The 27,192-nt window shown below is 47.5% G+C and overlaps 2 protein-coding genes across 13 annotated transcripts in view; both read left to right on the top strand.

Annotated features, from left to right (window-relative positions):
- The window catches only part of FAM20B (FAM20B glycosaminoglycan xylosylkinase), a 31,994-nt gene extending 14,973 nt beyond the window's left edge, over positions 1–17,021 (top strand). For all 12 annotated transcript variants that reach the window (XM_086902112.1, XM_086902104.1, XM_086902110.1 and 9 more), the window contains 6 exons: positions 170–256; positions 2,519–2,628; positions 4,762–4,933; positions 8,583–8,774; positions 11,456–11,515; positions 13,535–17,021. In XM_086902112.1, the coding sequence (XP_086758238.1) occupies positions 170–256; positions 2,519–2,628; positions 4,762–4,933; positions 8,583–8,774; positions 11,456–11,515; positions 13,535–13,766 (853 nt within the window). In that variant the 3' untranslated portion in view covers positions 13,767–17,021. The remainder of the gene's footprint in view (positions 1–169; positions 257–2,518; positions 2,629–4,761; positions 4,934–8,582; positions 8,775–11,455; positions 11,516–13,534) is intronic.
- Positions 17,022–19,543: 2,522 nt separating this feature from the next.
- On the top strand, positions 19,544–27,076 carry TOR3A (torsin family 3 member A). Its single transcript, XM_023931723.2, has 6 exons — positions 19,544–20,389; positions 20,725–20,838; positions 21,487–21,752; positions 22,315–22,490; positions 24,413–24,537; positions 24,975–27,076. Exons 1-6 carry the CDS (start codon positions 20,092–20,094, stop codon positions 25,223–25,225), a joined length of 1,230 nt encoding a protein of 409 aa, XP_023787491.1. The 5' UTR covers positions 19,544–20,091; the 3' UTR covers positions 25,226–27,076.
- The last annotated feature ends 116 nt before the right edge of the window (positions 27,077–27,192 follow it).

Raw genomic sequence — 27,192 nt, 5'->3', positions numbered from 1 at the left:
GACACTTTAATCTCATTGATGTTTTTCCCCTTTCCCATTGGCAGTCACTTGGAAAGTGACACAGAGACTCTTTAACTGTTATTAAATTGTTATTAAATTGTTACTCTGAACAGTAAAATTGTCAGGAATTCTACATAGACTCACTTCATTTGACTTATTTCAATTGCAGATATGCCAGGGATTATATAGTGGAAGGAGAACCCTACGCTGGTTACGACAGACACAACGCAGAAGTGGCAGCCTTTCACTTGGATAGGTATGGAATTACTGCTTTAGCTGGTTTTATTGCCTTTGGAAAATACCAGGAAAGAAGGAGTTCTTTGAAGAATACACCTCAGATGGGAATGACCTCTAACCTGCCCGTATACTACATTGAAGCCAAAATAAGAATTAGCCTATTCTGTGAAACTTCATTTCTAAGATCTGTCCAAGAGTGTAATATTTTAGATACTTGTGTAAAGTTTGGAAAGGAGAATGAGCCCTGAATCCACTCTGGTTAATATTACAGGGGAGAAGGAGCTTAGCCAAATGCTGTGGAAGAGTCTGAAATACTAAATGTATGTGTTGAGTTCATGTCCAGTTCACTAAAAAGTCAAGACTAACAGATTAGTCTAGATTAAATATGAATCAGTACATCCTAGAGGAAAACTGGCAATTCATATATTAATTGTGCTTGGGGTACCCAGGTGGTTTTGTGGACCTGTGCTGGAGGTGCAATTACAGGAAAAAATGAAAATTATAGGATGTTCAAAGAATAGGACAGAAAACACCAGACAATGAATGTCAGTAGTTAGGAAATGCTGTTAGGGCTGCAATTTCACATAACATAAATGAGCACAGTCTCTGTTTCCTCACAGGAAGATTTGGAGGTGAAGACAATTAAAATATTGAGAAAAGGAATAAGGAGAGACAAATATAACAAAGGATAGAATGGTTGAACTTAAACTGAGGTTTCTCAGAACATAGATAAGAGCCTTATCACTGTGACTAAACTCATAGATGGTGACAGAGATATTTGTTAGTCCTGATTCACCTGTGGAACTCATTTCACAGTAGAAATCAGTAATTCTAGGAAGAATTAGAATATCTAGGGTGATAACTAGTTGAATAACACCCATTGCTGCTACAGCCAGCTTGTGCTGGTGGGCCAAAATCAGGGTATATTATGATTAAAAAAAAAAAGGTAATATAGCCAGATGTCAGTCCATTTGTGCTTTCAAGAAGCATACAGGCTTCAGGTCCCCTGAAAAAGTAGTGATTGAACATTCAATCAGAGCCTCTTCCAGTGTCCAAATACCACTTAACACTTCTTTGCTGTCCATTTGGTCATGATTTTGTGCTTTTTTTCCTCTGGCCTTTCTCTGTGGCTCTGCACCTCTTTATTCTTCAGGAACACCAAGGATGCCATTGTTTCAGGAAGGATCCTGGATCATTTTGTGTGTTTACCACTGATGGGGAAGCTGTGCTTTCCAGGATTGTGGCCTCTCAGCTGTGGGTCTGAAAATACAGGGGCAGGTTTTCCACATCTCATCTCTGTGCTTGTTTTCTTGGAACACCAGAAACAGCTCAGGCTGTGCATAGCTCACTATTGGCTCTGAGTTTTGTCCTCATGCACATGACTTGTTCGGACAGACATTTTGTGTTGCACTTTCTCAGAGTTATTTTTATACTTACAGAAGGGGATTTACTCACTGAATATCTAAAACAAATCCTTTTCAGTTTTTGGAGTGACTGTCCCAATACATCTGTGGAGTGTCAGTTGTCCTCTTTCCAAAAGAGCCTTTTCAGGATCTTTTTCTGAGATGCAAAGACTATCAAAAGGGTGTCAAAAGTGCATTAAGAGAGTTGGGGCTGGCAATTCTTTGATCTTTGTTCTTTTTTAAGCACTTTTAAAATTCCATTACAAATGCCCGAGTCAATTGTGGTCACAGACCAAAGGCTGTGACAGGCGTGGGAGTGGAACCTGGATCTTGTAACTCCAAGTTTTATGGTTGTTCTTCCCACCTCTGTTTTTCCAGGCACTTCTCAGGCATTCCCTTTTGTTCTACCATTCTCTATCCCCTCCTTCCTTGTGCCAAACAAAACAATCCTTGGATTGGTTGCTTTCAAGTGTCATTGAATTTGGCTTAAGCATAACATTTTAATAGATAGTGGTTCCCACAAATTAAAATGATCTTTCCAGGTGACCAGCCCACGGGCCATATGGTTTTACTGCTTCAGACACATGATGGATATTCCTGGTGTGAGGTCTGAGTTTTGAGAGTTGGAGCATGGTGCATCCTCTGTTGCTCTGCTGCAAATGCTTTAATAAAGGAGTGTCACTGATGGCCTATAAAGCAAGTTTAACATCCAGGCACATAAGAAAAATTAATTTCCTTACTTAGAAAAGCTGCAGGGCTTCAGCTTTACTCTTTAGTCTCTGTCATCTCTGACAGAGACTGTGAGGGTTTTTTGTTATAATTTTGAACTGCTGCCGATGTTGCAAATTCTCAGGTCGTGTTTTTCCCCCCCCAATCAGAATCCTGGGTTTCCGCCGAGCCCCGCTGGTGGTCGGCAGGTTTGTGAATCTGCGCACAGAGATCAAACCAGTGGCCACAGAGCAGCTCCTGGGCACCTTCATGACTGTGGGTAAGTGGATTCCATGGACTGTGCTGCCCAGGAAAGGAAAAAAGCTTAATGGGGAAAAAGCCGTGAGAACCTGACACAGCTATAGAACAGTGAACCATGATGCAGGAAGCGCTTTCTGTGCCAGCAGAGATCTTGGATAACCCTGTTTGGCGGGGGAGGAGGACTTGGTTTTGTTCAAATAGTGTTCCTTCATGCTGCTGTTACAGATGGGATTTTTATGTTTTGAGTAAGAATTTTCTCTCTGCTGTCAGAGATGGTTAGAAAAATCTGTGATTAGACCTGAAAAGAGTAACGTTCTATTTGATGTGAAGCGAGTGGTGATTTGGGATAATTTATAGAGCTGACACACTGGTTGGTATTAGATATTGTTTGTGCTGCATCAGAGCCTGCAGAGCACTTAAAACCAAATATGGCAGAACTTCCCTGTGTTGTTTACAGTAATAATGCTGTGAAGGGCACATAATAGAAGCTATTAACGTGAACTCCTACCAGGTGGTCATTAAGCACCAAGAAATTACTTATGCTGCAGCCTTAACTCCCTCAGGCTTTCATAAACCATCCAATTATTACTCTTTTGTTTGTTTGTTTCATTTCCTAATCAGAAGGCTCCAGAGATGATTGTTCCTTACCTCTGGTAACATTCCTGTTAGAAGTGCTGCTGGCAGTCTCACCTGCTGCCTGACACTGCCACTTAAAAGGTGCAACTTCCAGATGAAAGTTTCAGCTCAGCCTCGCCAGACTCTGCTGGCATTCACAAGGGGTGCCTGCCTCAGGCAGGCTTTACATTTTCCAATTTCAGCCAAGATAACCAAGCTGTTCGCTAGCAGCAGTGTTGGCTTGATCAGTAAGGCTCCAGAAATTTTCATTGCTCCTCCTTAGATTCCTTGGAACTGCTGTTCTGCAAAGCAGGAGCTAAAGAAATGGGTGGATCTGTGGAGGAGTTATGATCTTTTGTCAAGCCAAATTTGACTAAGTTCCTGAGGTTTTGAAGAGAGAATTCATTCATACTCAGTGCAGGTTTACTGGAATTACAGCTAGAATCTCAAAGAATTCTGTCTCTTGTTAGACCTGCTGCAGGCTCTGGATGGGAAGAGAGACTTGAAGGTTTCCATACAAATAAGAGATCTGATCTGCAAGCTCTGTGTTGGTAATAATCTCTGACATCCTCAGGTTGTCTGACGGGATACTGGAGCACAGGGTCTGGATGGAGAGCTCCAAAGGAGCGCTGGCTGAGAGGCAGGGATGTGTGAGGATGGAAAGGGAAGAATATGGCTTTTGGAGAGCTGGGCCTGCTCTGGGGAGGATATTTGAGGTAGAACTAAAGGAAGAAAGGACAAAGAGTAATCACAACCAAGTGAGACATATCTGAAGAATATTTTGGAAGAACATCTGTGAGAATGGAACTGAATTTAACTTGGTGAGGATCAAGTGAAGGTGGGTTAAGAAGGGAAAAATGGAAAAGGTTAGACTAAAACTACTAATGCAGACTGCTCCGATTACTTGATGCTACAGGATGCATCAGTGTTAGTGGACTAAAGGCTGCAGTGTTTTACTGCTCCTCTCCTGTTGGAAGACATTGATGAAGCTTTGACAGATCTCCATTCCTGCATCATGTGAGAGTGATAATTGTTTCGGTCTCCTCTTCTGAGTCAGCTCAAGTAGCTGAGATATGTGGCAGTTCTCAGGGCACTAAATCCCTTCAAGTGCTGCCATGTGTCTTTTCACATATGTCTTTTTGGTCAGCTTTTTCAAATAAGTGGGAAATCTGATCCATGAAGTATGAAATGTGAAAAACAAGCAGTGTTAACATTGCAAAGTCAGGGTCCTCAGGACTACGAAAGGATCACAAAAACCTGTTGATAGTGTAATGTTGTATTAATTCTCAGAGTGATAAAGTCATTAGAAAGTATAACTGCTCTTTCCTTTTCATATTCTTTAATTGTTCTGAATGAGGGGGTGTCAGTGTAATCTCTTTTGAACCTCTCCCTCTCAGAGACAGGAAGCACGAAGACAAGTGCACTGAAATCCTGCCATGGGGCAGCCTCCGCTGCAACAACATGCTCCTGACTTTCAGCTGGATTCCTTGCATTAACACCTCTTAATTTGACACCTCTTAATATTTTTCTTTTTAAGGCAACAACACTTGCTTCTATGGGAAGTGCTACTATTGTCGGGAAACAGAGCCAGCCTGTGCAGACGGGGACATCATGGAGGGCTCAGTGACCCTGTGGCTGCCGGACGTTTGGCCCCTCCAGAAACATCGGCACCCCTGGGGCAGGACTTACAGAGAGGGAAAACTTGCCAGGTATGAGAACATGGCAGTGTTATTCATTATAGATGATAATTTGCACTAAAATGACCCTCGCAAATACAGTGGTTAATTAAAGAGCATGAAGTGCTTTCACAACCTACAGTTGTGTCCACAGCTTTCTTAGTACAACTGTAGGTGCTAAGAAGTCCAGAATAAAATTTTAATAAAAATGAGAAAACAAAAAAAATCTTCATTGTTTTCCACTGTCTTTTTCCTGTATCTTGGCTGGAACAGAACTCCACAATACAGTCACTCCAAGCTCTGAAAATCTTGTCTGTGGGCAAGATAAGACTTGTCTCTTGTGCCACTGGACCTTCTGTTGATGCTGTGGCCCCTGAAATGTGGTAGCACTGTGCCATACTTAATATCATGATCCTTGTAGTTTGTTTTGAGAGTTGTGGAACTGGTTTAACTTCAGCTAGGCCCTGTGTCGTGGTTTGACGCTGGCCAAATGCCAGGCACTCATGAAAGTCATTTGCTCACCCTCTTCTGTTACAGCTGGGCAGAGGAGAGGGAAAAAAAGCATTAATGAAGGGCTCATGAGTTGAGATAAGGACTGGGAGGGAAAAAAAAACCTCACTAAGGGAAAAACAGGTCCAGATTTAAAGGTATGAAGTAAATATATTATTAACAGAGTCAGAGGAGGATAATGAGAAGTAAAATAAGCCTTTGAAACACCTTTTTTTCCCCATAGCCCCTTCCCGTTGACAGCACAGGGAGCCAGGGCATGGGGGTCTTGGTCAGTTCATCACTTGAGATCTTTTTCCATTTGCTCAGGGAGAGGAGTCTTTCCTTTGCTATGCAATGGGGTCCCTCCCATGGGCAAACAGTCATCCCAAAACTGTTGTGGCGTGGGTCATTTGTCCACAGGGTGCAGTCTTTTAAGGATAGGCTGCTCTAGTTTGGAAGCAGGGGCCTCTGTCTCTGTAGTTGAGTCTCCCACTGGATCACAGCTTTCTCTGGCATCCACACACTCCGCCATGAGAACTTTTCCCAAGGGCTGTGAGTGGATCTCTGCATCCCCATGGACTTGATGCATTACAAGGGGACAGTTTGTTTCACCATGGTCCTCACCACAGCTTACAGAGGAGTCTTGGCTCCAATGCCTGGAGCACCTTCTCCCCTTCTTTCTTTTCCACTGGCCTTGGTGTCTCTATGCTGTTCTCCCTCACATGTCCTCACTTCCTCCTCTTCTCTGACTAGAAGAAAAACTGCTGCTTGTAATAGGCACCATTGTCAACAAGTTCCACTAACTCCAAGATTCGTGCAAGATCCCGCAGCACGAGAAGTTGATCTCATCTAGGTTCCACATTGGGGAATCACTCATCATGCTTCCACTGCCAGCCAGTAGAGATTGGTTCTGTCAGCCATGGTGGAAGCTTCCAGCAGCTTCTCACAGAAGCCACTCCTGTGGCCTTCCCCTGTCACCAAAAAATCAGGCTGTGCCAAATCAACACACCCTGGAAAGTCCTTTGCTTTGAATGTCATCGGTATTTAGTGACCACACTCAGCATGTAAAGAATGCAAAATCCCACATTGTCTTTTGTTAAGCAGCATTCTACAATAGATGTAACACATCTGAGTTCCTGAGGTAGGAATGTTTTTGCTATGACCAGAACAAATGGGTTTGAGCTCAGTAAATTTTTCCAAGTCTGTCTTGAACTTGAAAGTGATTAGAAGAGATTTTCAGTCCTTGATCTAAAGTATCCATTGATTTCCAATGATGTGATTGTTCTCAGAATCTCATCCAAAGGCTCTGTTGAATTGTTTTAGAGTATAAAATGCACAGATTGAATTTTGAGCAGCAGATGTTTTTTCTTTCCCAGCAGGTCAAAATCAGCTGTGTTCAGTACATGGTACATTGCAGTAATGAATGGGATGCATTTCTTGGAGGTGTTCCTCCTATTGAGAGGCTCCTTTTTATCACACCCTGCCTGCTTACACAGGGGTTTATCTTGATTCCTCTGCTGATTTGATATTTGGTGTATTTAAACTCACACTTGCCTCCTTCAAGCGAGGTTACAAGTTTCTGGTGTTTTTCACATTGTCATGCTGCCCATTTCACATTGAGAGATCAGAACTAAAGTTCCTTGGTGTCATGCTCTCCCTTTTCTATGCCTGGTAATTGTGGAAAAACAACTCTATAAGAATTTTTCCTTGCTCTAGCCACTCTTCTGAGTTGACCTTTTGAACATAATTCACAGAGGCACATTAGTGTATGTAATTTTTAATGGAGGTGTAATAGACAAAATCCCTGACCTTCCAAGGCCTGTGCTAATACAATATAAATGATCAGAAATGAGTGTTGAATAAAAGTCTCTCTTGAAAGACTGCATGGAAAATGAGGAGAGAGAGCACAGTTTATCTGAAAAATTGTGGCAAGGAGGTTAAGTACTGCTCTGAAGTAAAATGAGAGAGAAAGAAACACTTGAGGGAGAGCGAGATGCAGCATAAGAAGTGTATCCAGAACAAGGAGAAGAGGTTCTGAGACTGTTCCTGTGTGGATTTGTGCTACACATTGAGTGTGAGTTGGACCTTAATCCCTCTTCCTAGGGGGATTTAGGCACAGCATTTAAGGAACTGTGATCTGTTATCAGAAACATTGAGAAGATAAATTTTTAACCTCTCTGATTTGGATACCTGGAGGAAAGGTGGGATATTGGGACCTCTAGCTTCAGACAGCTGGAAGATGAAGTGGGATATGTGGCAGTTGTAGTTAGATTCTGATCTTCCTACTTTTATGACTGCAGATTTGAGCATGTCAGCAAGTCTTCCCAGCTTGTGTTTCCTCTATCTCTGTTTCCAAATCACAGATGGTTTAAGGCATTTCCAATTTAAGTGCTATTTTGTGAAGGATTGTTTCAGTCCTTACATGGAAGATGTCCTTGTTATTTAGGTTGACAGATGGAAAGGATATACACCAGAGATTTGGCTGTTTTGGTGGTGGTGTTGAATAGCTTTGAAATCTGTAAAGAAGAAAATGGGAAAATTTAAAATGCTAGGGTTGGAGAATTGAGACATGACATCTATGTTACAAGATTACCTGGAGAAGGAGATAAGAGGGAAGCTTGAAATCTTGTGAGTGGAGAAGAAGGTAAGATGCTCTGCAAAGGAAGAGGAGAAGAAAGAGACAGCTGTGAGTGAAGGAGAGTGAACACTGTGAAGCCCTTCTCCAGGGGGCAGAGGGGCTCATTACTAACCACCTCTGTGGTTAATGAGGATATCTGCATTAGAAAGAAAAAAGGAAGGGGATGGTTGGAAAGTCAGATGGAAACAGCTCAAGGCAGTGGAAGCAGACACATTACATGAAGTGTTCCTTGGGAAGCTGAGGGAGGAAAGACATGGCAGTAATCTTCCCACAAGACAGCCTGGCCACTGTGGAGTCGTGAGGAAGCAAACTCTGTCTTTGTTTTCCATAGGAAGATGATCTTTGTGTATCTTTGAGCTGAAAGTACAGCTTGCTCCCTAGGCTGGGATGTTAATGCAGGGTTTACTCTCTCTGTTGTCAAGCTCTTCCTTCTTGGTCTAGCCTGGGCTGCTCCCCTCTCTTGGTGCCCTCGAAGGTGACTGAGGGCAGCTCTTAGTGCTGTTGCTGTGCAGTGGTGGTTCCCTGAAGGGCTGCTTGGTTCCTCTCTGGCTGCAGGTGGGAGTATGACGAGAGCTACTGCGACGCCGTGAAGAAAACGTCCCCGTACGACTCGGGCCCGCGCCTGCTCGACATCATCGACACGGCCATCTTTGACTACTTGATCGGCAACGCCGACCGGCACCACTATGAGAGTTTCCAGGATGATGAGGGAGCCAGCATGCTCATCCTGCTGGATAATGCCAAAAGGTGAGCCTGGGGACTGTCCTGTTGGCCTGGCAGTGGCGAGAGCAAGGGCACTCATTTATCTGCTCTGTCTCTCTCTGTTTTCTCTCTCACACAAATTTATTCTTTAATATCTTTTGTAATCGTCTTTCTTTTTTATCCGAAATTATTCACCAAGTCTTAAGGTCCTTGAAAAGCTGTGGTGCTGACAGGACAAGGGGGAGTGGATTCCAACTGAAAGAAAGTGGGTTTGGCTCAGATATTAGGAAGAAATTCTTCCATCTGAGGGTGGGGAGGCCCTGGCACAGGTTTCCCAGAGAAACTGTGGCTGCCCCAACCCTGGAAGTGTCCAACGCCAGGTTGGATGGGGCTTGGAGTACCCTGCTCTAGTGAGAGGTGTCCCTGCCCATGGTAGGGGGTGGAACAAGATGAACTTTAACCCATTCCCTGCCTTCTGATATGCCTACTCAGGCTTTGAAAAGTTAAAAGTTTAATGTGGAGGTAGAAATGATACCAAAAGCAAAATATGATGATGTTCTAAATGTGGACACTAACTTACCTGAACAAAAATGTTTTAAAAATTTGTTTAGAATATGAGTTCTTCTGTCTTTGCTATAGTTTTGTATGTTGTCCACTATAGGTTAAAAATCATATTGAAGACACAGCCTTGTTTAAATCATAACAATGTGATTAATTTTTCATAAAAACATAAATATCATCTACTTGTCTTTCTCATAATTTAGTCCAGCAATTCAGGATTATTTATTTTCCTGGTGGGCACTCCCATGTGCAGTGGCAGTGAGTTTCCCTTCTGTGAAGGACCAGCAGTTCCTGTGGCAGGCTCTGCTCTGGCTTTGCACACCACTTGAGACCTTGGAGATCCTTGGAAGGCTTGGAGTTACCTTTCTTTTCCCATTTATCTTCTGTATGGTGGATTCCATCCCTCCTTCCATCTTTCCATCCATCCTTCCTGTCATCAGCCTGTTCAGTAATACTCCAGTATGACAGCAGTATGCATTCCACCCTGGGACTGCTTAATTACTGCTGCTTTAGGTGAATTTGGCAAAAATGCTCTTTCTGTTCCTCACTGACAATGTGCTAGGAGGAAGGAAGGTCATGGATTAGCCACTGGAAGTTTGAAGGTCAAGTCCCTTTGTTATGGTATGTTCCTATAACATTATGAAAATATTTCTGGTGGGGCTTTGCAGGCTGACAGTAAGTTGTTTTTTCATGAAAATTTAAGTGATTTATTTAGTCACTTAAGAAAATTTAAAATTTCTGTCAGCTCCTTTGAAATAATGGATAGGGAACAGTTTTTCATAGAACTATGGTAGATCTCAGTTTGAAAAGGACTCCTAAGGATCATTGACCCCAAGTCCTTGTTTCTTACAGGGCTACCTAAAACTAAACCATGTGAGTAAGAGCAGATGTTCCTTGGTGCCATGACCACTTCCCTGGGAACTTATTTACTTTTAAAGCTATGAATAACAGAATTATTTGAGTAGAATAATGCCAGGCCCTTCAGCAACTCATCTTTATTGAAGGGTGTCTTGGTTTGAAAAGACAGATGTTCTCTAAGGAAGGTAGGAGCCTCCCTTGAAATGGAAAATGTAAACCCTCGCCCTCCAAATTACTGTAATTTTGAAATTAAGAGGCTCTCAGGCAAAGATATGGGAGTAGGAATAACGCTTCTTTACTAATATGTATAAATTTTAAAAAACCCTGCAACTTAGTAGGAAATGTAAAATAAAATGCAACCTGACACCCTGTTGGGCAGGGTGTTGGTAGCAGTTTAATTAAATGGTGGCTGTAGCTCTCCTGGTATGGCAGATGTGGTTCTGTTGAAGCAGTGACCCTGTGGAAGGGTGTAGATTTCCTCTGAACGTCCAGGGGTGGTGTAGATAGGCCAGAGGAAGAAGGGCTGTGGTGTTCCAAGGCTCAGATTATATCCAGGTAGGAATGCTGGGCTCCTCCCCCTGGGTGGAGCATCTCCCCATGGGATGATGTCATTTTATCAGTCCTGCAGTGAGACCCAATGGCCCATTAACAGAAGATTTCCCCCTGCAGTTATGAGGGATGGGTCATGGAAGAGAAAAAGAGCACTGCCCCACCTGGTTTTAACAGCTTGTAGTAGAATACAGACTTTTGGTTACATCTTGCATTGCAACCCAAGACAAAGGGAAAGTTCTTAGTTGAAAACAGTATTATGAGGAAGGTGAAACTATGAAAAACAAATTCAGAATGTGTTTAGATGAAGCTTGAAATACTATGGAAGCCTTCTGGCTTGAAATGTTTAAGTTGATCACCTTGTTAGTGAACTGTTGCTGTTTGGTAGTTGCTGTTTGGTTCCTTCCCTGCCCAGTTGTGTCAGACAGACAAAGCTCCCATTCTGCATGCCCAGAATACCACTTATTCCTCACCCCTGCATCATTTCTAGACTCCTCTGAAATGCCTTTCTAAGGTGCCTTGGTCTGATAAAGAACTGGGTATGCTGGTGCTGCTTCTGTTTATCTGCTTAGCTGATGCTGATGAGAGTTACATCTGTGACTGGTCATGGCCTGTTTATATTTTAATTTAAATTATTTGATTTCTTGGAGCATGAAATTGCCTAGTATTGATTTCTCTGAGTTCTTCACAAAGCTCTTTATGTTGAGAACAACCTTAGGAGTTCAGCTGGTTCACTCAGTTTTAATTTTTCTTTTCAGCTTTGGAAACCCTGCCCTGGATGAAAGAAGCATTTTGGCTCCTCTCTATCAGTGCTGCATGTAAGTGAAACACAGGGGTGCTGTTCACTTATGTAATTGCCGTCTTTTGCAATATCATTAACTTGTGAGCCTTCTGGCAACCTGAAAAGGTTTGCTGGGGTCCACAGTGCTGTATTTATTTGAGATATTGTCTGTTTGATGGATTGTCACTGCCTGAGAAGCTGAGGGATCCATTTTCATGTACATTGGAGGGTTAGCTGCAGAAAGTGGTCTTACCTCCAGGTCACTGGTTCAGGTCTATCCATAGTCAGTGTGACAGGTACTTTGCATCTGCAGCTGTCCCCATCCAGCTTTGACAAATCAAAGTTCACATCCCAGCTTGAGTTCTCCCTGGCAGAAGCAAAGGATCCAACGTGTCTGGCAATTTAATCATTTCAAATGTGGCTTCTAAAGAAAACTGCAGTCCTGCTCAGGGGGCTTCTCTCAAGTAAAATTTGTAGTTTCTTTGTAGAGTTTTGTTTCTGTTTGGCCTTCTGAGCTGTTTTATTTTCAGAGGCTGTGACTTTATGATTTCTGTTCCGTGTCCACTCTCTTTCCAGGCCATTGCTACTTCTCATTAGGAAATAGATGCTGTGAAGACTGTAGTACTCTCCTCTGGAACAGCCTGAGAGAGCTGGGGTGTTCAACCTGGAGAAGAGAAGGCCCTGGGGAGACCTCAGAGCCCCTTTCAGTGTCTAAAGGGGCTCCAAGAGAGCTGGAGAGGGATTTAGGACAAGGGGAATCTATCACACTGATAGAGGGCAGAGTTAGATGGGATATTGGGAAGAAGTTCTTCCCTCTGAGGAGGTCCCATCCCTGGAAATGTCCAAGGCCAGGTTGGACAGAGCTTGGAACAACCTGGTCTAATGGAGGCTGTCCCTGCCCATGGCAAGGGGAGTGGAACGAGATGTTCTTTAAGGTCTCTTCCAGTTCAAGTCATTATGGAGTTCTATGAAAATTTACAGGAAAAAAAAATTCCTGACTCTGACACTTCAACATTAACTCCTCCAAGCCTTCCAAATGGAGCTTGTCCATGAAGCTTGCCCTTGGAAGGTTTTCTTTTCCAAATTATCTGGGACCTTTGAAAACTGGGAACTTTGCAGAAAGTCTGAGCTTTCATCCTGCTTGCACTAAGCACAGCTCCCTGAATGCTGCAGTACACCTGGTCTATGTTCTGCAAGATCCTTTAAAAGTCATATGGAGAACACCTAAAGAATTTTCAAATTCTTTCTTTTTCCTGCATTAATTTTAAATGCAAGTTTAATTTTTTGCTTTATTGAGATTCTTCTGGAGTCTTTGTTTTCTTGATTTCCCCAAATGCAACCAGAGGAGAAGTTTATCTTTGTAAGAGACTCTGCAATTTCCTGCTTTTCAGATATTCCTTCTTTCTGGTACTGGGCAAATGCCATGTAAGAATTAATTTGCGTAATTGTTTTAACTGTAGGTTTGTTACAACACTTGCTTATTTTGCTGGTTTTATTAGAGGCCATCAAACCCAAGAGTTTAGACCAGGGGTGCTAAAGATTTGGCCCTGAAAGATTTGGGGGAGAATCCCAAGAGACTTCACGGAACATGAGAGTTGAGATTGGCTGACATAAACAAGCTCAGTGGCCAGTGAACAGGAAAGGTCACTACTGTGTTCTCTTTCTTGCAAGTTTGGTCAACTGTCTTTTGTGATTCATTATTATTCAGTGATGCTCTTCCTGAGGTGACCTTTCTTTGAATTTGTTAATTTTTCCTTCCTTTTCTTTCCTTTCCAAACCATGTCATGACTGAAGACCTTCTGTCCTTTCAGCTGGAAGTGTTCCTGTGTAACATCAGTTAAGTCACACCGGATTGATCCTTCATCACCTTCAGTTTTCAAGTTTCATTAGATCCTGTCTGTGACGCAGTTTCACCTGGACCCTGCCATCCCAAACCCACTTCTGCAATGAGTCTTCGTTCTTGATGTGCCAGGCTCCCTCAGGAGGCTGGCTCTGGTATTCCCAGTGGGATGCAGCTGGGCCAGGGTGTGGTGACGTGTGTTTGTTTCTTTTGCAGCATCCGGGTTTCTACCTGGAACAGGCTGAATTACCTGAAGAACGGAGTCCTGAAGTCTGCCTTAAAAACTGCCATGTCGCATGACCCCATCTCACCTGTGCTCTCCGACCCTCACCTGGACGCCCTGGACCAGCGGCTCCTCAGCATCCTGGCTACAGTGAAGCAGTGCACAGACCAGTTTGGGCCAGATGTTGTGCTGGTGGAAGACAGGATGACTCTGTCTCACTTGTAATCGTAGCGGAACGCGAGACGAAACTCCTTTTTTTAAAAACAAACAAACAAAAAAGCGATAGAAAAACAGCACAATCAGTTCAGAAGGGCTGTGGCCAAGATGGACTGACATGAACAGGAAAGCTCCCGAGCCAGAGGAAGGGAGGTGACACTGGCTTTTTCCTTGGGCTGGATGTGAGAGGTGGGAAGGGGGCTCGGATGGCTCAGCCCCCGTGGTGGCCACTGTGGCGTGTCCATTGCCGGCAGTGGGCATCGCACTGGATGGAAACGGCTCTCGGTGCTGGTGCAGTGTGTGGAATACAGAACTCCTTTGTGGACTGATCTGGAGGGGACAAACAGAGATGAACAGTACAGTTCTCTCCCCTTCTCTTCCCCCTATACTCTGGCGGGTTTGTCTGATTCAGGGTTGTACACAATCAGCTCTGAGCTGGTTGGGCATTTTTGCTTCTCTAGAGAACGAGCGAGGGGCGAATAAAATAACTGTTAGACTGAAGAGTTGTGCCACCCCCCCAGGGGTGGGATGTTCTTCTGATTGTCTGAGGGGTGGGAGAGGGGACCTCTCTGCTGCTCACTTGGCTTTTCCTTGATAAAAGGCTGGGAAAAGGGGTTGCCTCATTTGTGATAATGCTTCAGTGTTTTTGCTGAAGTCCTATCAAAGATTTATCCACAGGGTTGGAGATTTAGGAGAGGACAGGGTGGTTATACAGCACTTGATAATTAAGGGGTTATAGTAAGTTTCTATGTGTCTTGTCACTTGTTTTTTAAGGAGTCTGGCAAGGTCTGAGTAGAGAAAATATCCTTGCAGTCCTGTGTCCATTATAACCCAATTTTCATTCTCTTGTAGCTGAGGAGGACAAAATCTGTCCTTGGAAGCAGTTCTGTGTAGCGAGGTCAGGCTGTTTTACTGTGAGCCCTGAGTGCTGTGGAGCCTCTGGGCATGTGGGACTGGGGAAAGAGGAGTTTGCTGGACTTCCCCAGTCACCAGCAGTAACCTGAGGTGTGCAGAAAGCCCTGAGCTGTGGTCTGTCTTCATCTCACCTGAGAGAGCTTTCTGCTGCTCCCTGTGACCCCAGCTCAGCACTGCTGTTCTTGGAACCCCAGTGTTGGGGTCCCACGTTCACCTGGTTTGGCTGTGGCTGAGCTCAGAAGCTGTGACCACTTCAAGGAGGTTTTCTGCCTTCCCCAGCTGCTTCCTGCAGCCCCCACTGCGATGTTCTGCCTGGGATGGTCATCCTGGAGTCCTCATGAATGGTTTTGCCCTAGAGAAAAGTAGTTTTTTCAGGGCAGGTTTGCAGCACTCATCTTGTGCTAGTCCTGTTGTCCTTCAGCACCTGTGCTGCCAATGAGTTTGTGTCATAAAACCGATCACCTTGGGGCAGGTCTCAGTTTGTGTCTCCAGAAGAGAAGCAGCTTCATCACTATTTCCAAACAGCTTTGCATCAGTGTTCAAGCCAGCATGGTCCTTAATGTAAGGAAAGAGCTCCCTTCTCCAAGTGATTACAGGTTACTGGACTTGAGAGCAAGAGCACCAAATTGTCAGTTTGAGCCTTTTTCCTTGATTTTCCTGTCAGGATTTCTCTAACTGCAGTGTGGCAGGCAGGTAAAGAGCTGTCTCCTGTTCTTGCACCTTGGCTGCACCTGATCTGGGAGGTGCCAGGGAGACAGTTTACCTGAAAAATGCAGGTTTTAGTTTATTTTGCTGAAGTCTTTTTCTCATTGCATGAGCAGAGTATCTTGAAAGTAGAATGTGACTGCTTACCTGAGGTGGAATTTTATGTTATTCTTGCTCTCTTCTGGACTTGGCCACAATCACAGATGCGCCCCAGAGCAATGAGATGATGGGATGGGACCTGGAGTTATTTACTGGAGTTCTTAGTCAGGATGGTGACACACAGCCAGCTTTGAGGACACTGTGAAGCTCATACCTCTATCACCTGATAACAGAACACACTTTAGAAGCTGTGGGTGGTGCCTGTGGGGCAGGAGCAAGTGCTATTTTAAGCTGTTTCCCAGGAAATTTCAGATGATTTACCCAAAGGGAAGATGGTGAAACACATGGTTCGTGGCTTGGAGCATTTCAAAAAGCGTATTCTTCTCTTTGAGCTTAATCATGAGTTCTTAATATTTTGGGAGGGATCTACCAAAATTTAATTTCTGATTTCTATGTGATCACTCTTGGTATTTACATTTGATTTAACAATGGGTTCAAAAAAATGTCTTTCAGTCTTCAAAATTAAATTAGTGTTGAGGACTTACATATTGTTTTAAGCTAAAGCTTTTGCTGTCAGGTGGAACCTGGAGATAAGTTTTTCCCCAGTATAAATATCAAAGATTTAAAGCAGGGTATTGGTTTATTTTGGTTTACTTGTGGACAAAGGGCATGAAGTCCAGCATTATCAGTAGAAGGAAACAAGAAACGGTTGTTTTTTGGGGTTGGTTTTTTTATTTGTGATATTGATGCTTCTGGTTGCTATAAACACTAGTGGAGGTTGGTGTTCTGCAGCAGGAAAGAAAAATAAATTCCTCTCTTAAACCAAAATAAATCTCTCTTAAACCAAAATCAGGAAGATCTGGTTTTGGCCTTGTGACAGTTTCTGCCCTTTTGGCAGTGATGATGGTTTTGCTTGAACACAGAACCCCATGAAATTTTAAATTGTAACCATTGCAAAGCAAATGAGGAGCAGCATCCGGGTGCCAACAGGGTCTGCTTGAATCTCTGAAAAATAACATTGTTTGCAAGGCAGGTGCTCTGTCCAGGAGGTTTTGGAGACACCTTCTGATTCTTGTTCACTGTGCACGTGTTCCCCGCTGGCCCCAGATGTTACACACTGGTTGTGTCGTGGTTATCAATGATATCAGAGCACTGGAAGCACAGAAATCAAGAACTAATTAAAGAGCCTCATCAGCCATCTGCTATTTACCTCCTCCTTCCCAAGTCAGCCATCAGGGGGAGGACACACTTGAGTCAGCTCCTCTTCAGCAGCTGATGAACTGGAGTGTGTCTTGCCAAACAAACTTCAACTCAAAAGTACTAATTTATTAAGAAGGTAATTTATTTACTGCAGCAGCTGGAGCAAGATGCTGGAAACAGATCCCCCTCTCGGATATGCCAGAGGAGGCCCCTGGGAGCTGCTGCACAAATGGAGTTGCTAATAAGCAAATGGAATGCAATCATGACTTTCTACTCCTATCCCCTGGAGTAGATCCCACATAAAGCAACATTGTGTGAATAAAGATTTTAATAAAGCAACATCAATAGATTGCCTAAGTCTCTTTCTCCCTCCCTTGTCTGTCTCATGTTCCAACATGTGGTGGGCTGAATGTGTGAAGTGTTTTGCTGCTGCTGTCTCCCAGTTACTCCTCTGCTAATGGTTGTCAGCGGCATTTTCTCCACTCGTGTATGTCCAAAACGTGCAGCTTCTTTGCCAGAGCCTTGTTGATTAGGAGAGTGTCCCAAAGGAATACAGAAATAAAACACACCTAGATTGAAGTGGTTTTCTGCCCGTGCATCCCATGGCCCTGCCTCTGCTGAGCACGTGGGCTGAGCCCCTGGCAGTGTCCCAGGAGCTGCTTCCATGGAGCCAGGGATGGACACTGGCTTGTGGGAAGCTCTCTAGAGCTGGCAGGTGTTTGTGGCTAAGCTTTTACTGGGGGGGCAGGTCACTGCTCCCCCTGAGAGCAGAGCTTTACTCAGCCTGCAGAGGAGTTTCTCTTAATGCCCCAACTTGTTTCAAATTCAGGGAGTGAAGCACTTCTGATTTCAGGGATCTTTGACCTGCTCTGTAGCATGAACTGGTGGCGTGAAACCTGCTTTTCTTTAAACTAGTTTCTCACTTGCAACTTCGGATTTCAGCATTGTTGAATTCTGTATGAGCTGCTTTCTGGGGTTTATTTTGAGGGATTACTGGGGGAGGATGTTCTGAGGTTTTTTGTTTCCTAGCATTGTGTGCTGACAGTAACTTTTCCTTTCCTCCATCTCTATTTTTGAGGTGCCAATTTGCTCAGGGAGTGGGACAGGATTCTTGCTTGTGTATGAACAGTTCAAGAGCTAGAGATGCTTTTAAGTTCTGACAGGCAGAAACTGGCAGTTGAGAGCTGTTGTTCCAAGCACTTTGTTGTGCTGCTGCTTTGTATTTTTGGAGTGGTTGGCCATAGTAACAGAGTGCAAATTTGTATAACTGGGAAATTTTAGTGTTTTGGATTATGTAATGAATGCACTTCTACAAAAGAATGAACACAAACAACTCTGAGCCAATGGAAAACCAAAGGGGGCTGAAAATCAGCACTTTCCCTGAGGTCCTCAAATCCTTTACCTACAATCTTTTTATTGAATCTAAAAATTAGGAATAGAAGTCCTCAGTTCATATATCCCAGGTGTGGGACTGGTGATTTGTTCTTTGTAGAATCTCAATCTTTTTAAAAGGCTGGGTAATATATAGGACTTTGTGGGGAAAAAAGGAAGGAGGGGAAAGGACTCCTCTCATACTGTTTATTCTAGATCTTTCTTTTATGTAGTGGTCTAATCTGTAGCTGTGTTATATTGAGCTCTGGAGAGAGGCTCTTCTCCCCCTGCCTTCTGTCAGAGTGCTGAGATGGATGTGCAGAAGAAATTCCTGTATGGAAATGGAGAAAAAACCTAAAAGATGGGTGCATGGCATTTCCCTGGACAGCCTGTAAATTAAATTCTGGATTATGAGGTTCCCTCTGAATGTTTGCTTGTCCCAAGCTGCTTTGGGGTGTGGAATAAGCCAGGCATAACCATTTCTTTTGGTGCTGTCTTCTCTTCAGACAGCATCTCAGCTGAGGTGGTGGAGTCTTAATTGGGTATTGCTGCTCACTGGGACCGACTGCTTGGAATAACCAGCCATGAGTGACAAGCTGAGCATCCTCCCATCAACTCCAGGGCTGTGCAGGCCTCCAGAGAGACTCACCTCAAGATTAGCAAACTGCACTTTGGGTTTCAGCAGAGGAAGGAAAAAACCCATGGGCTTCCTAACCCACCTTGACAGAATCCCAGAATGACTGGGGTTGGAAGGGAGCTTAAAGATCATCTTGTTCCAAAACCTCTGCCATGGGCAGGGACAGCTTCCACTATCCCAGGGTGCTCCAAGCCCCATCCAACCTGGCCTTGGACACTTCCAGGGCTGGGGCAGCCACAGTTCCTCTGGGTAACCTGTGCCAGGGCCTCCTAAAGAACTGTTTTTCCTTCTGACTCTTACTATGTGCTGCACTTGGGCAGGGCTGACATCCCAGAAATCATGAAACCATCCCAAGAGCTGGTCAGTTTATCCTTCAGAATTTTCTTTTTTCCTCTGGAACATGTAAGTAATCTATTTTTTACAACATCTATATTTTACAACATCTGCCCCTTTTAAGAAGCCCTTTTCAGCTAGAGCAATTTATCCTGGGTGGACAAAGTTTGAATGTTCCAGCTATTAAATTTTTTATAAATCTGAATAAATGCTTCAAGTGTCTCAACTGGTTTTCAGAAAGGCTGACAGCAGTTTAGCTACAGCAAGTTTGATTTTTAATTTGTTTCTTTAATGCACTATTTTTAGTTCTGTTGAAGTTGTTGCAAGTGGTGTTCAGGTTTCAGCCTCGCTGTTTTTGTAGCTGGAAGGGGCTGTTTTGTTAGCCCAGTGTGCTGAATGCTGTTGTGTAATATTTACAGGCGTCTGTAGATGGTGATGCACTCTGCTCCATGCCTGGGCTGCATCCCCCCTGCCATCCACCTGCCTCAGGGAATTACCAGGCTGGATTAATTCTATTTATGATCCTTCTTGCTTTTATTTTTCCAAGCATGTGGAATAACCTTGAAATTTTTTCCACTCCCAAAGCATTTTGGCCTTGCTCTCAGTTGGGATACGGTGATAGCAGGCAGCAAACACAGCCGTGCTGACTCACCCGCTGCTCCCTTGTTTCTGCCTCTTATTTTTGTGTCCCCTTTGAAAGGACGCGGAGGAGCAGCTGCCATTTGCTCTCACCTCTGTGCCTGCAAAACTTCAGCCGAGCCGCTAGGCTACTTAAAAAAAAACCAGATTATTTATCTGGCCCCGGTGCTCCGGGAGCCTCCCCGGGCATCGCTCCAGCTCCTTCCCCTCCCAGCCAGAGCTGGCCGGGCCCGGGGCGGGGCCGGAGCCTCTGCTCGGCCTCGGGCTTGGGTTTGGTCGCGTCCCCGTGGCTGGGACGGCGACAAGGAAGCCACGTCTGGCCGGGGCCGGCCGCTGCTGCCCAGCACCGCCCCGGGAGGCGCGATCAGCTCGGGCCCAGCGGAGCCGGGCCGGGGCCCTCAGTCCCCGGAGCCCCCTGGAGCCCTCAGCTCCGCCATGGGCCGGGGCAGGCCCGGCGGGCTCGGCCGCTGTGTCCTGGTGCTGCTGCTGCTCCTGGGCGGCTCGGGCAGCCCCGGGACGAGGCCACCGCCCCGGGAGCCCTGGGCAGAGGAGCAGGGACCCGTCCCGGAGCGGGGACCGTGGGGCAGGGTGAGGTACGAAGCCGTGAAGCAGCATTTGGGAGCTGTGGGCGCTCTCTCCAGGCAGTACTGGCGGTACCTGGCGTGCAAGGTGTGGCAGGAGGGCTGCGAGGAGGAGGAGAAGCAGCGAGAACGAGAGGCCGGCCCCATCCCAGGTGAGCTCCTTGCTCTGTTCTCTCCCTCTCCCGAGGCCAGGAGGCAGCAGCAAGTCCGGACCTTGCTGTGCCCGCCGCTCCTTCCCGAGGGTCGCGGCCCCGGGCATCGCCCCTTGGCGAGCCCCGGCATGAGGGGAGTGCTCTTGAGCTCCTTGGGCGCTCGGAGCCATCTCGAACCAGGCCCGAGCTCGGTGCCCCTCCCCACAGACAGGGCATGGCTGGGTCCCTGCACCTGGGAGAGGGCTGCCCGAAACAGGGCTCAGCTGAGCGTCCACTCAAAATGTAAAAAAGCCTCTTTCCTGGAGCCTCTCTGCTCAGACTGCTCCCGTTTCCAGGCTGGGGCTTCCCTCTGGTGGGCCAGGATTACCTGGAGATCCTCTCTGCCTGGTACTGCAGCTTCGGCAAGTGCTGTGAGACAGGAGACTGCAGGATAACCAACAACATCACAGGTGGGGGCTGCGCTGCTTGTGTGGCTTACTTTGAGCTTTTCTCTTTTTTTTCCTGATAAAGTGTGTCCTAGAAAGTGATGTTAGTAAAGGGCTTTTCTGAGCGGGGTGCTGAGCTGTGGCAGAGTGAGAGGCTGAGCTCAGTCCTGTGTCTCATTTGAAGTTCTGAGACCAAGGAGGGTTTGTTCATTGCTGCACAGCATATCTGCTCCAGCTTGCCATGAGCCCTGCCTGCAGCCCATAGCTTCCAGGCACGTGCACTGGGATCCAAACCCACCCAGGACCCTGCTGTAGGTCGGGAGGACACATGAGACCTGTGTGTAAGCCATGATTTGGGGTCTTTGTGTTTCACTGTCCCCGAGACTCCTGGTATGCAAACCCTGTGCTGGGAGCTTAGAGGGCCTTTGGGCATCGGTGCTCTCTGCAGCTGCCAAACACCTCTGCCTCTTCCTAAAGGAAAAAAAAAGGAGCCAGTAGATGATTTGTGTCTTTTGGGGGCCAAAAGCTGATGTAGGCAGGGTACAGGCAGCCTGTGGCTTTTATGTCACTTCAGAGTCCTCTCAGCCAGGCAGCCCTGCCACGTTTTCTCCTCTTACACCTGCAGTAGCTGTGCTGGCAGTGGAAGGCTGAGCTCGTGCTCTCTCTGTGCAGGGCTGGAGGCAGACCTCAGTGGGCAGCTCCACGGGCAGCACTTGGCCAAGGACGTGGTGGTGCGGGCAGTGCAGGGGTTCCTGCAGAGCCCACGGCCCCAGAAGGCTCTGGTCCTGTCCTTCCATGGCTGGTCTGGCACAGGGAAGAACTTTGTGGCTCGGATGATGGCCAATCACCTGTACCGGGACGGGCTGAAGAGTGACTGTGTCAGGGTGTTTGTCTCCCTCCTCCACTTCCCACATCACAACTACGTGGACTCCTACAAGGTGAGAGCCACCACCATGGGATGGTCCTGGGTGCTGGGCTGGAGTTCATGTCCTTCCCAGCAGCCCATGTGGGGCTGTGGTTTGGGTTTGTGAGTGAAACCAGATCCCACAGCGCTGTCCTGGTTACTGCTGAGCAGTGCTTGCACAGCCTCAAGGCTTCCCCTCTCTCGTACTCAGCCCCTGGGGTCAGCAGGCTGAGGTGTACAGGAAGTTTGGGACACACCAAAGAGCTGAGCCCTAGTGCCAAAGGGATATTCCATGTCATTTACTGTCATGCTCAGGGATAAAAGCTGCAGGGAGGGGGTTTGGGGGCAGGAAGCTATTGCTCAGAGACTGGCTGGGTGTCAGTCTGTTTGCAGCAGGGTGAGTGGCTGCCTTTGCACCACTTGATTTCTTTCCTCTTTCCTTCACTTGTTAAACTAATTTACCTCGCCTCACTCGTTTTCCTGCCTTTGCTCTTCCTGTTCTCTGCCCTGTCTCGCTGGGTGGGAGGAGATGGAGCAGCTGTGGTGCTTGGCTGGGTTATCCCAGGGGCTCCTGACGCTCCTCCCCTCTGCTGCAGGTCCAGCTGCAGAGGCAGATCGGCGAGACCGTGCAGCGCTGCGGGCAGGCCCTGCTCATCTTCGACGAGGCCGAGAAGCTCCATTCCAGCCTCCTGGATGCCATCAAACCCTTCATGGCTCAACACGACAGCCAGGGCCAGGCAGATCCACAGAGATCCATCTTCCTCTTCCTCAGGTGATTTCTGGTTCCCCTGAAGGGATGGGAGGAACCAAGTGATGGTGTTTATCCCCAGAGGTGTGTGATACAAAGGGCTGAGGCTGCAGGGCACAGAAACCTCGTTCCCTCGTGGTGCTTTCCTCCATGTTCAGTTTTGCCTATGGATCCTCCCTGGGAACAGGGCATTTGCAGGAGGAGCTGAGGTCCAGCTGAGCTGGGACACCTGAGCCAGTGTCTAGACTTTTAGGCAAGGAAGCAGTTAGTTAATGTGGTGTCACCCTGCCCAGCTGAGCAGGTGATGTCACACTCCAGGGAGCAAAGCTGGGGCTGAAGGTCTTGGTGGGAAGTTCCCACTGCCTGGCTGTGGCTGCAGACTGAGGTACTGAGGCTGATCCTGGCATCAGCACAGCCTGGTTTAGTTGATTCCTTTCCCGGGAGTTGGGCACAATGTGCACCCCAGCGCTGTCCCTGGGTGGGATGCAGCTGGAGGAGGAAATGGGACATCTAAAAACCAGGATGTGAGACAGGCTCCTGACTGAAGTGCTCCTAAAGAGAGAGAGATCTGCATCTTGGGCCCTCTTCAGTTTAGGAATCGCAGCCTTGAGCTTGGCTCTGGCAGTTACTACTGGCTGGAGGTGAGCAGAGCATTCCTCCTGCACCTCCCACCATCCAGGCAAGTGTTCCAACCTCCAAGCTTGGTGGTTCCCTCAGAGAGGTTTCCCTGCCTGTGGAGGACCTCTCTGTGTGCCTGGTGCCTGTGGAACTCTCCACACTCCACACTTGAGTGGAAGGAGCTGTGGTGGAAGGGGCAGGTGCTGCCAGCTGCTCTGGGCTGACCTTGTGTCCTGCCTGGCGAGCCAGGAAGGTCAGGAATGGGCAGTGTCACCACCCCTCATGCCAGCAAGCAGAGGGGAGCAGGGTGCCTTGAACTGCACCAGTGTGTAATCCCAGGGCTTTCATCATTCCTGGTGGCAGTGTGACACTGACCTGCTTTAGGAGGGATGGCTCTGCCCCAGGGCTCCTGTGGACACTGGCACGGTCCTGCAGCTTTGCCCACGTGTGGGAGCTGGGGACAGGGGAGGACTGGCTGCCTGTCCAGTCAGAAGGAGCTGTTTCTGCTGAGTTTGGGTTGGGAGCAGGATCAGTACAAGCTGTTTTCTACCTGACAAGGGGTGGGGGCATGGTGGGAAACAGTGGTGGCTTCTTAATTTTCCCTGCCTTCCATGTGGGGCCCAGAGCCTGTGACATGAGGATGGGGTGCAAGATCTGTGCCTCCCACCCACACAAGCTCTGCATCCAGCTGGTTCCCAGTTCACTGGGGCATTCAGGGCTGGGGGCAAACCCCTCACCAGCACTTGGGGCTGACACCTCTCCTGGACATGCTTTCCAGGGCGAAAGGCTGTCCTGGGACCCTCAACAGCTGCCAGGACCTTGCAAATCCCACCACAGATCTGCCCCCATGGGTGTCCAGAGGAGTCCTTAGGTGGGAACTGTGCTGCTGCTTTGCCCCATGGGCATAGGATGCTTTGCCATGTCCTGGGCTGCCACTTGAATCCCTGCCCTGGACCTTTACTTCCAGTGGGACTCCTGCCATGTGCTCTGCCCTTTAACCTGGACTTTGTGGTGGCTTGTTCAGCATTTGGTGTGGAGCAAAGTGTCACCTGTGGGGTCAGTGGCTTCCCAAGCCAGGACAGGGGACTGAGGGAGATGGAAGAGTCTGCTGCCCCTGGGTCTGACCTGGCAGGATGGCAGACAGCTGCATCGATGCCTATGGAAAGGGGCTCTTTGGGAAGAAGGCTGGCTCTCCACGTGCTGATCCTAGACAGCAAATCCTCTGTTGCCAACAGAAATGCTGGGGCCTGTCTGCAGGGAAGGTGCTGGCAGCTCTCAGCGGTTCAGCTCTGGGGGAAATCTTGAATGACTTCCCTGTGTGTCCGCAGCAATCTTGGTGGCAACACCATCAATGAGGTCGCCCTGGACTTCTGGCGAGCCGGCCGGGCACGGGAGGAGATCTCCTTGGAGCTGCTGGAGCAGCGGCTGCGGCTGGAGCTGCAGGAGGCTGCAGGTAAGGGCTGGGCTTGCTCAGGGGGCTCTGGGCAGGCTGTCTGCAAAGCTGCCCCTCTGCACCATCCCACCCACCGTGTGCCACGCAGGGCTGTGCCTGGGGGAACAAGGCACCTCGCTCCAGCCCAGCCTAGGGGTTTGACAGTGAGAGCCCTGTCCTTGGTCCCTGTGAGCCAAGGCAGGTGGGGAGGGAGCCAAGAGACCTTCTGGCCCTCCTCAGCCCTGAAAGTGGCTGGGGACAAGAGGCAGCTCAACGTCACAGGGCAGTACCGATGCTTCCCTGGGGCTCCAGGTGTCTCTTGGTGTGATTCCTAGAGATGCTCGGTGCTCAGAGTGCACAAGTGGGTCCCAGCCCCTCAGAGCCAAGCCTGGACTCGCAGAGGGATGATGCTCTCAGGTGAAGCTCCTGAGTTTGCCTTGTCTTGTGTTCTGCTCCAGAGAACAGTTATGCCCACAGCCACCTCCTCAGAGAGAACCTCATCGATTTCGTGGTGCCCTTCCTGCCTCTGGAGTATCAGCACGTGAAGCTCTGTGCACGGGATGCCTTCCTGGCCCGCGGGCTTCCCTACACCGAGGCAACGCTGGATGAGGTGGCCCAGATGATGGTTTTTGTCCCCAAAGAGGAGAAGCTTTTCTCTGCACAGGGCTGCAAATCCGTGCCCCAGCGCATCAATTACTTCCTTCCTTGAACACCAGGTGGGAGCACTGGTGTTTCTGCACTCTGGGAGCTGCTCTCTTTGCACAGGGTCAGAAACAAATGGCCCAGCCAGGCACTGCACAGGGACTTAACAGAGATTTAAACCCCCCCATTACTCCCAGGGCTGTTGCAGTGAAGGAGGTGCATCCCTTACTCCTGGGATGTGGGGACAGCCTGTGCTTGGCTGCATTTGGAGTCTGTCTGGTGTTTTAAATCCCTTCTTTTAGCTGGCAGTAGCCTGAAGGGGTGGTGGGGTTCTGCTGGCAGATGCTGTTCCATGTGAGTGGGGACTGGGAATGTCCAAGTCCTTGGTTTGTTGCTGTGTGGTGGAGGGAGGCCTTGGACAGGCTGGTCCTGTTGAGACAGTGTGGCCAAAGCCACGTCCCTGTCCCCAGTTTTCTCTGTCACTTTACAAGAACACCCAGAACTGTTTTGCTGGAGTTGAGTTTTTCCCCTCTATTGATCTCATGCCTTTCTAAGGTGTCTGGTGCTCAGGGACACGTGGGCCAGGATCATAGTCTGTGCAGGGAGAAAAGGACTGAATAATCTCCTCTGGAGATGCCAGATCCAAGCTCTCACCTTGGAGTGTCCACCTCTCACTGGAGTCTTCCGTTGTATGGAAGCAGCTGCCGGGGTGAGGGGATCTGCTGCTGCAATTATTTTTCTGAGTGGGTTGGTGAAGAGCCCATTTCCTTCACTGCAAAACCAAAAAGGGGAGAGAGCTCCTCTGCCAAAGGCCAAGTGCAGGTGAGGAGGGTGGTGGCTGGAGCATCAAGCTGCAGCTGAATGTGAATTTTCATGGATGCAGTAAAAGCTTGACTTTTTTCCTTCCTTTTTTCATTTTTCTCTTCAGTACATTTCATGGTGTGTTTTTTTTAGCTACTATCAACATTATTATTATTAATATTATTATTATTATTACTGCAAGGGGCTGTTTGCTGTCTGGGTACTCGCCAGGTGATAAACGTGTTGCAGCAGCTCCCAAAAAATTTCATCAGTGTTACAGGAATCACTCTCTGACCTCTGGGTCAAAACTCCCTTCCAACAGGGCTGTGCTGGCCAGGAGTGAAACAGCACCTGCCAAGGACAGGGCTTGGCTTCCCAGCCACCCCCACGGGGGGACCTTTGGTCTATTTTAAGCTTTGACCCATTTTGTGGTGCCAGTGATGAGCAGCACGACCTCTGGGAAAGATTGACCAGACAGACACGTCCGAGCCCTGCAGACTTTGAGTCCTGCTTCCCTGCGGGCACGCTGGCTGCGTTATCTAACAGGCTTCATAGTCCAAGGCAGAGATGAGCCAGCTGCTTTCCCACTGCTCACAGTGCAGCTGAGTGGAATGGATCTTCAGGCTGTGCCAGCGTGTGTGATCAGGCATTTCTGAGACTTGGTTTATGGTTAATCTCAGGTGTCATAAACCTGGGAAACATCAGGGCAGGAGCAGGGACGCTGCTGCTTCACAGGACACAGCTGGGGTTGTGTTTGGTCACCTGGGCAGAAAGTTTAGCAAGCTCTTGGCTGAAGGTTAGTTGCCAAAAGGTTGTGTCAGCCAGGATGACCTGGGACTTTTAATAAATGTCAAGAAGTGCTCAGCGGGGTTAGGCTGCCACAGGCTGGGGTGGCAGGAGGGTGGTGGGGACTGAGGCAGGCACAGAGCAGCTCTGAGGGAGGTGGTGACATTGAGGAGGGCGAGGCAAGAGCTGTGCTTTGCTGGGTCACAGATGTGTGTGTGTGTGTCACACTTGGGTGAGCTCTGATCAGCAAGAGCTGCTCTCTGACCAGGCCAGGGCAACGGTTTGGTTCTAAACAGATACTGCATAAATAAAAATACTGGTTTTTTTGCAACCTGCTGGTATTAAATTCTCTTTTTAATGATTTCTTCTACCCAAATGAATGAGCTTCTTGTTAGGACTGAGCAGCTTCGAATATTGATTAAGTAAAAAAAACAAGACAGTGTCTAC

Source organism: Cyanistes caeruleus, chromosome 9 (assembly GCF_971803275.1).
Source record: "Cyanistes caeruleus chromosome 9, bCyaCae1.hap1.1, whole genome shotgun sequence".
NCBI lineage: Eukaryota > Metazoa > Chordata > Aves > Passeriformes > Paridae > Cyanistes > Cyanistes caeruleus.
Note: the sequence above shows the minus strand (reverse complement) of the source record. Positions and strands in the feature narration are given on the sequence as shown.

Excerpts from the sequence above, each read along its gene's own strand:
- TOR3A (XM_023931723.2), top strand. The coding sequence starts at position 20,092 with ATGGGCCGGGGCAGGCCCGGCGGGCTCGGCCGCTGTGTCCTGGTGCTG. Across the intron at positions 20,839-21,486 it reads GATAACCAACAACATCACAG|GGCTGGAGGCAGACCTCAGT; the intron begins GTGGGGGCTGCG and ends CTCTCTGTGCAG. Across the intron at positions 22,491-24,412 it reads TCCATCTTCCTCTTCCTCAG|CAATCTTGGTGGCAACACCA; the intron begins GTGATTTCTGGT and ends GTGTGTCCGCAG.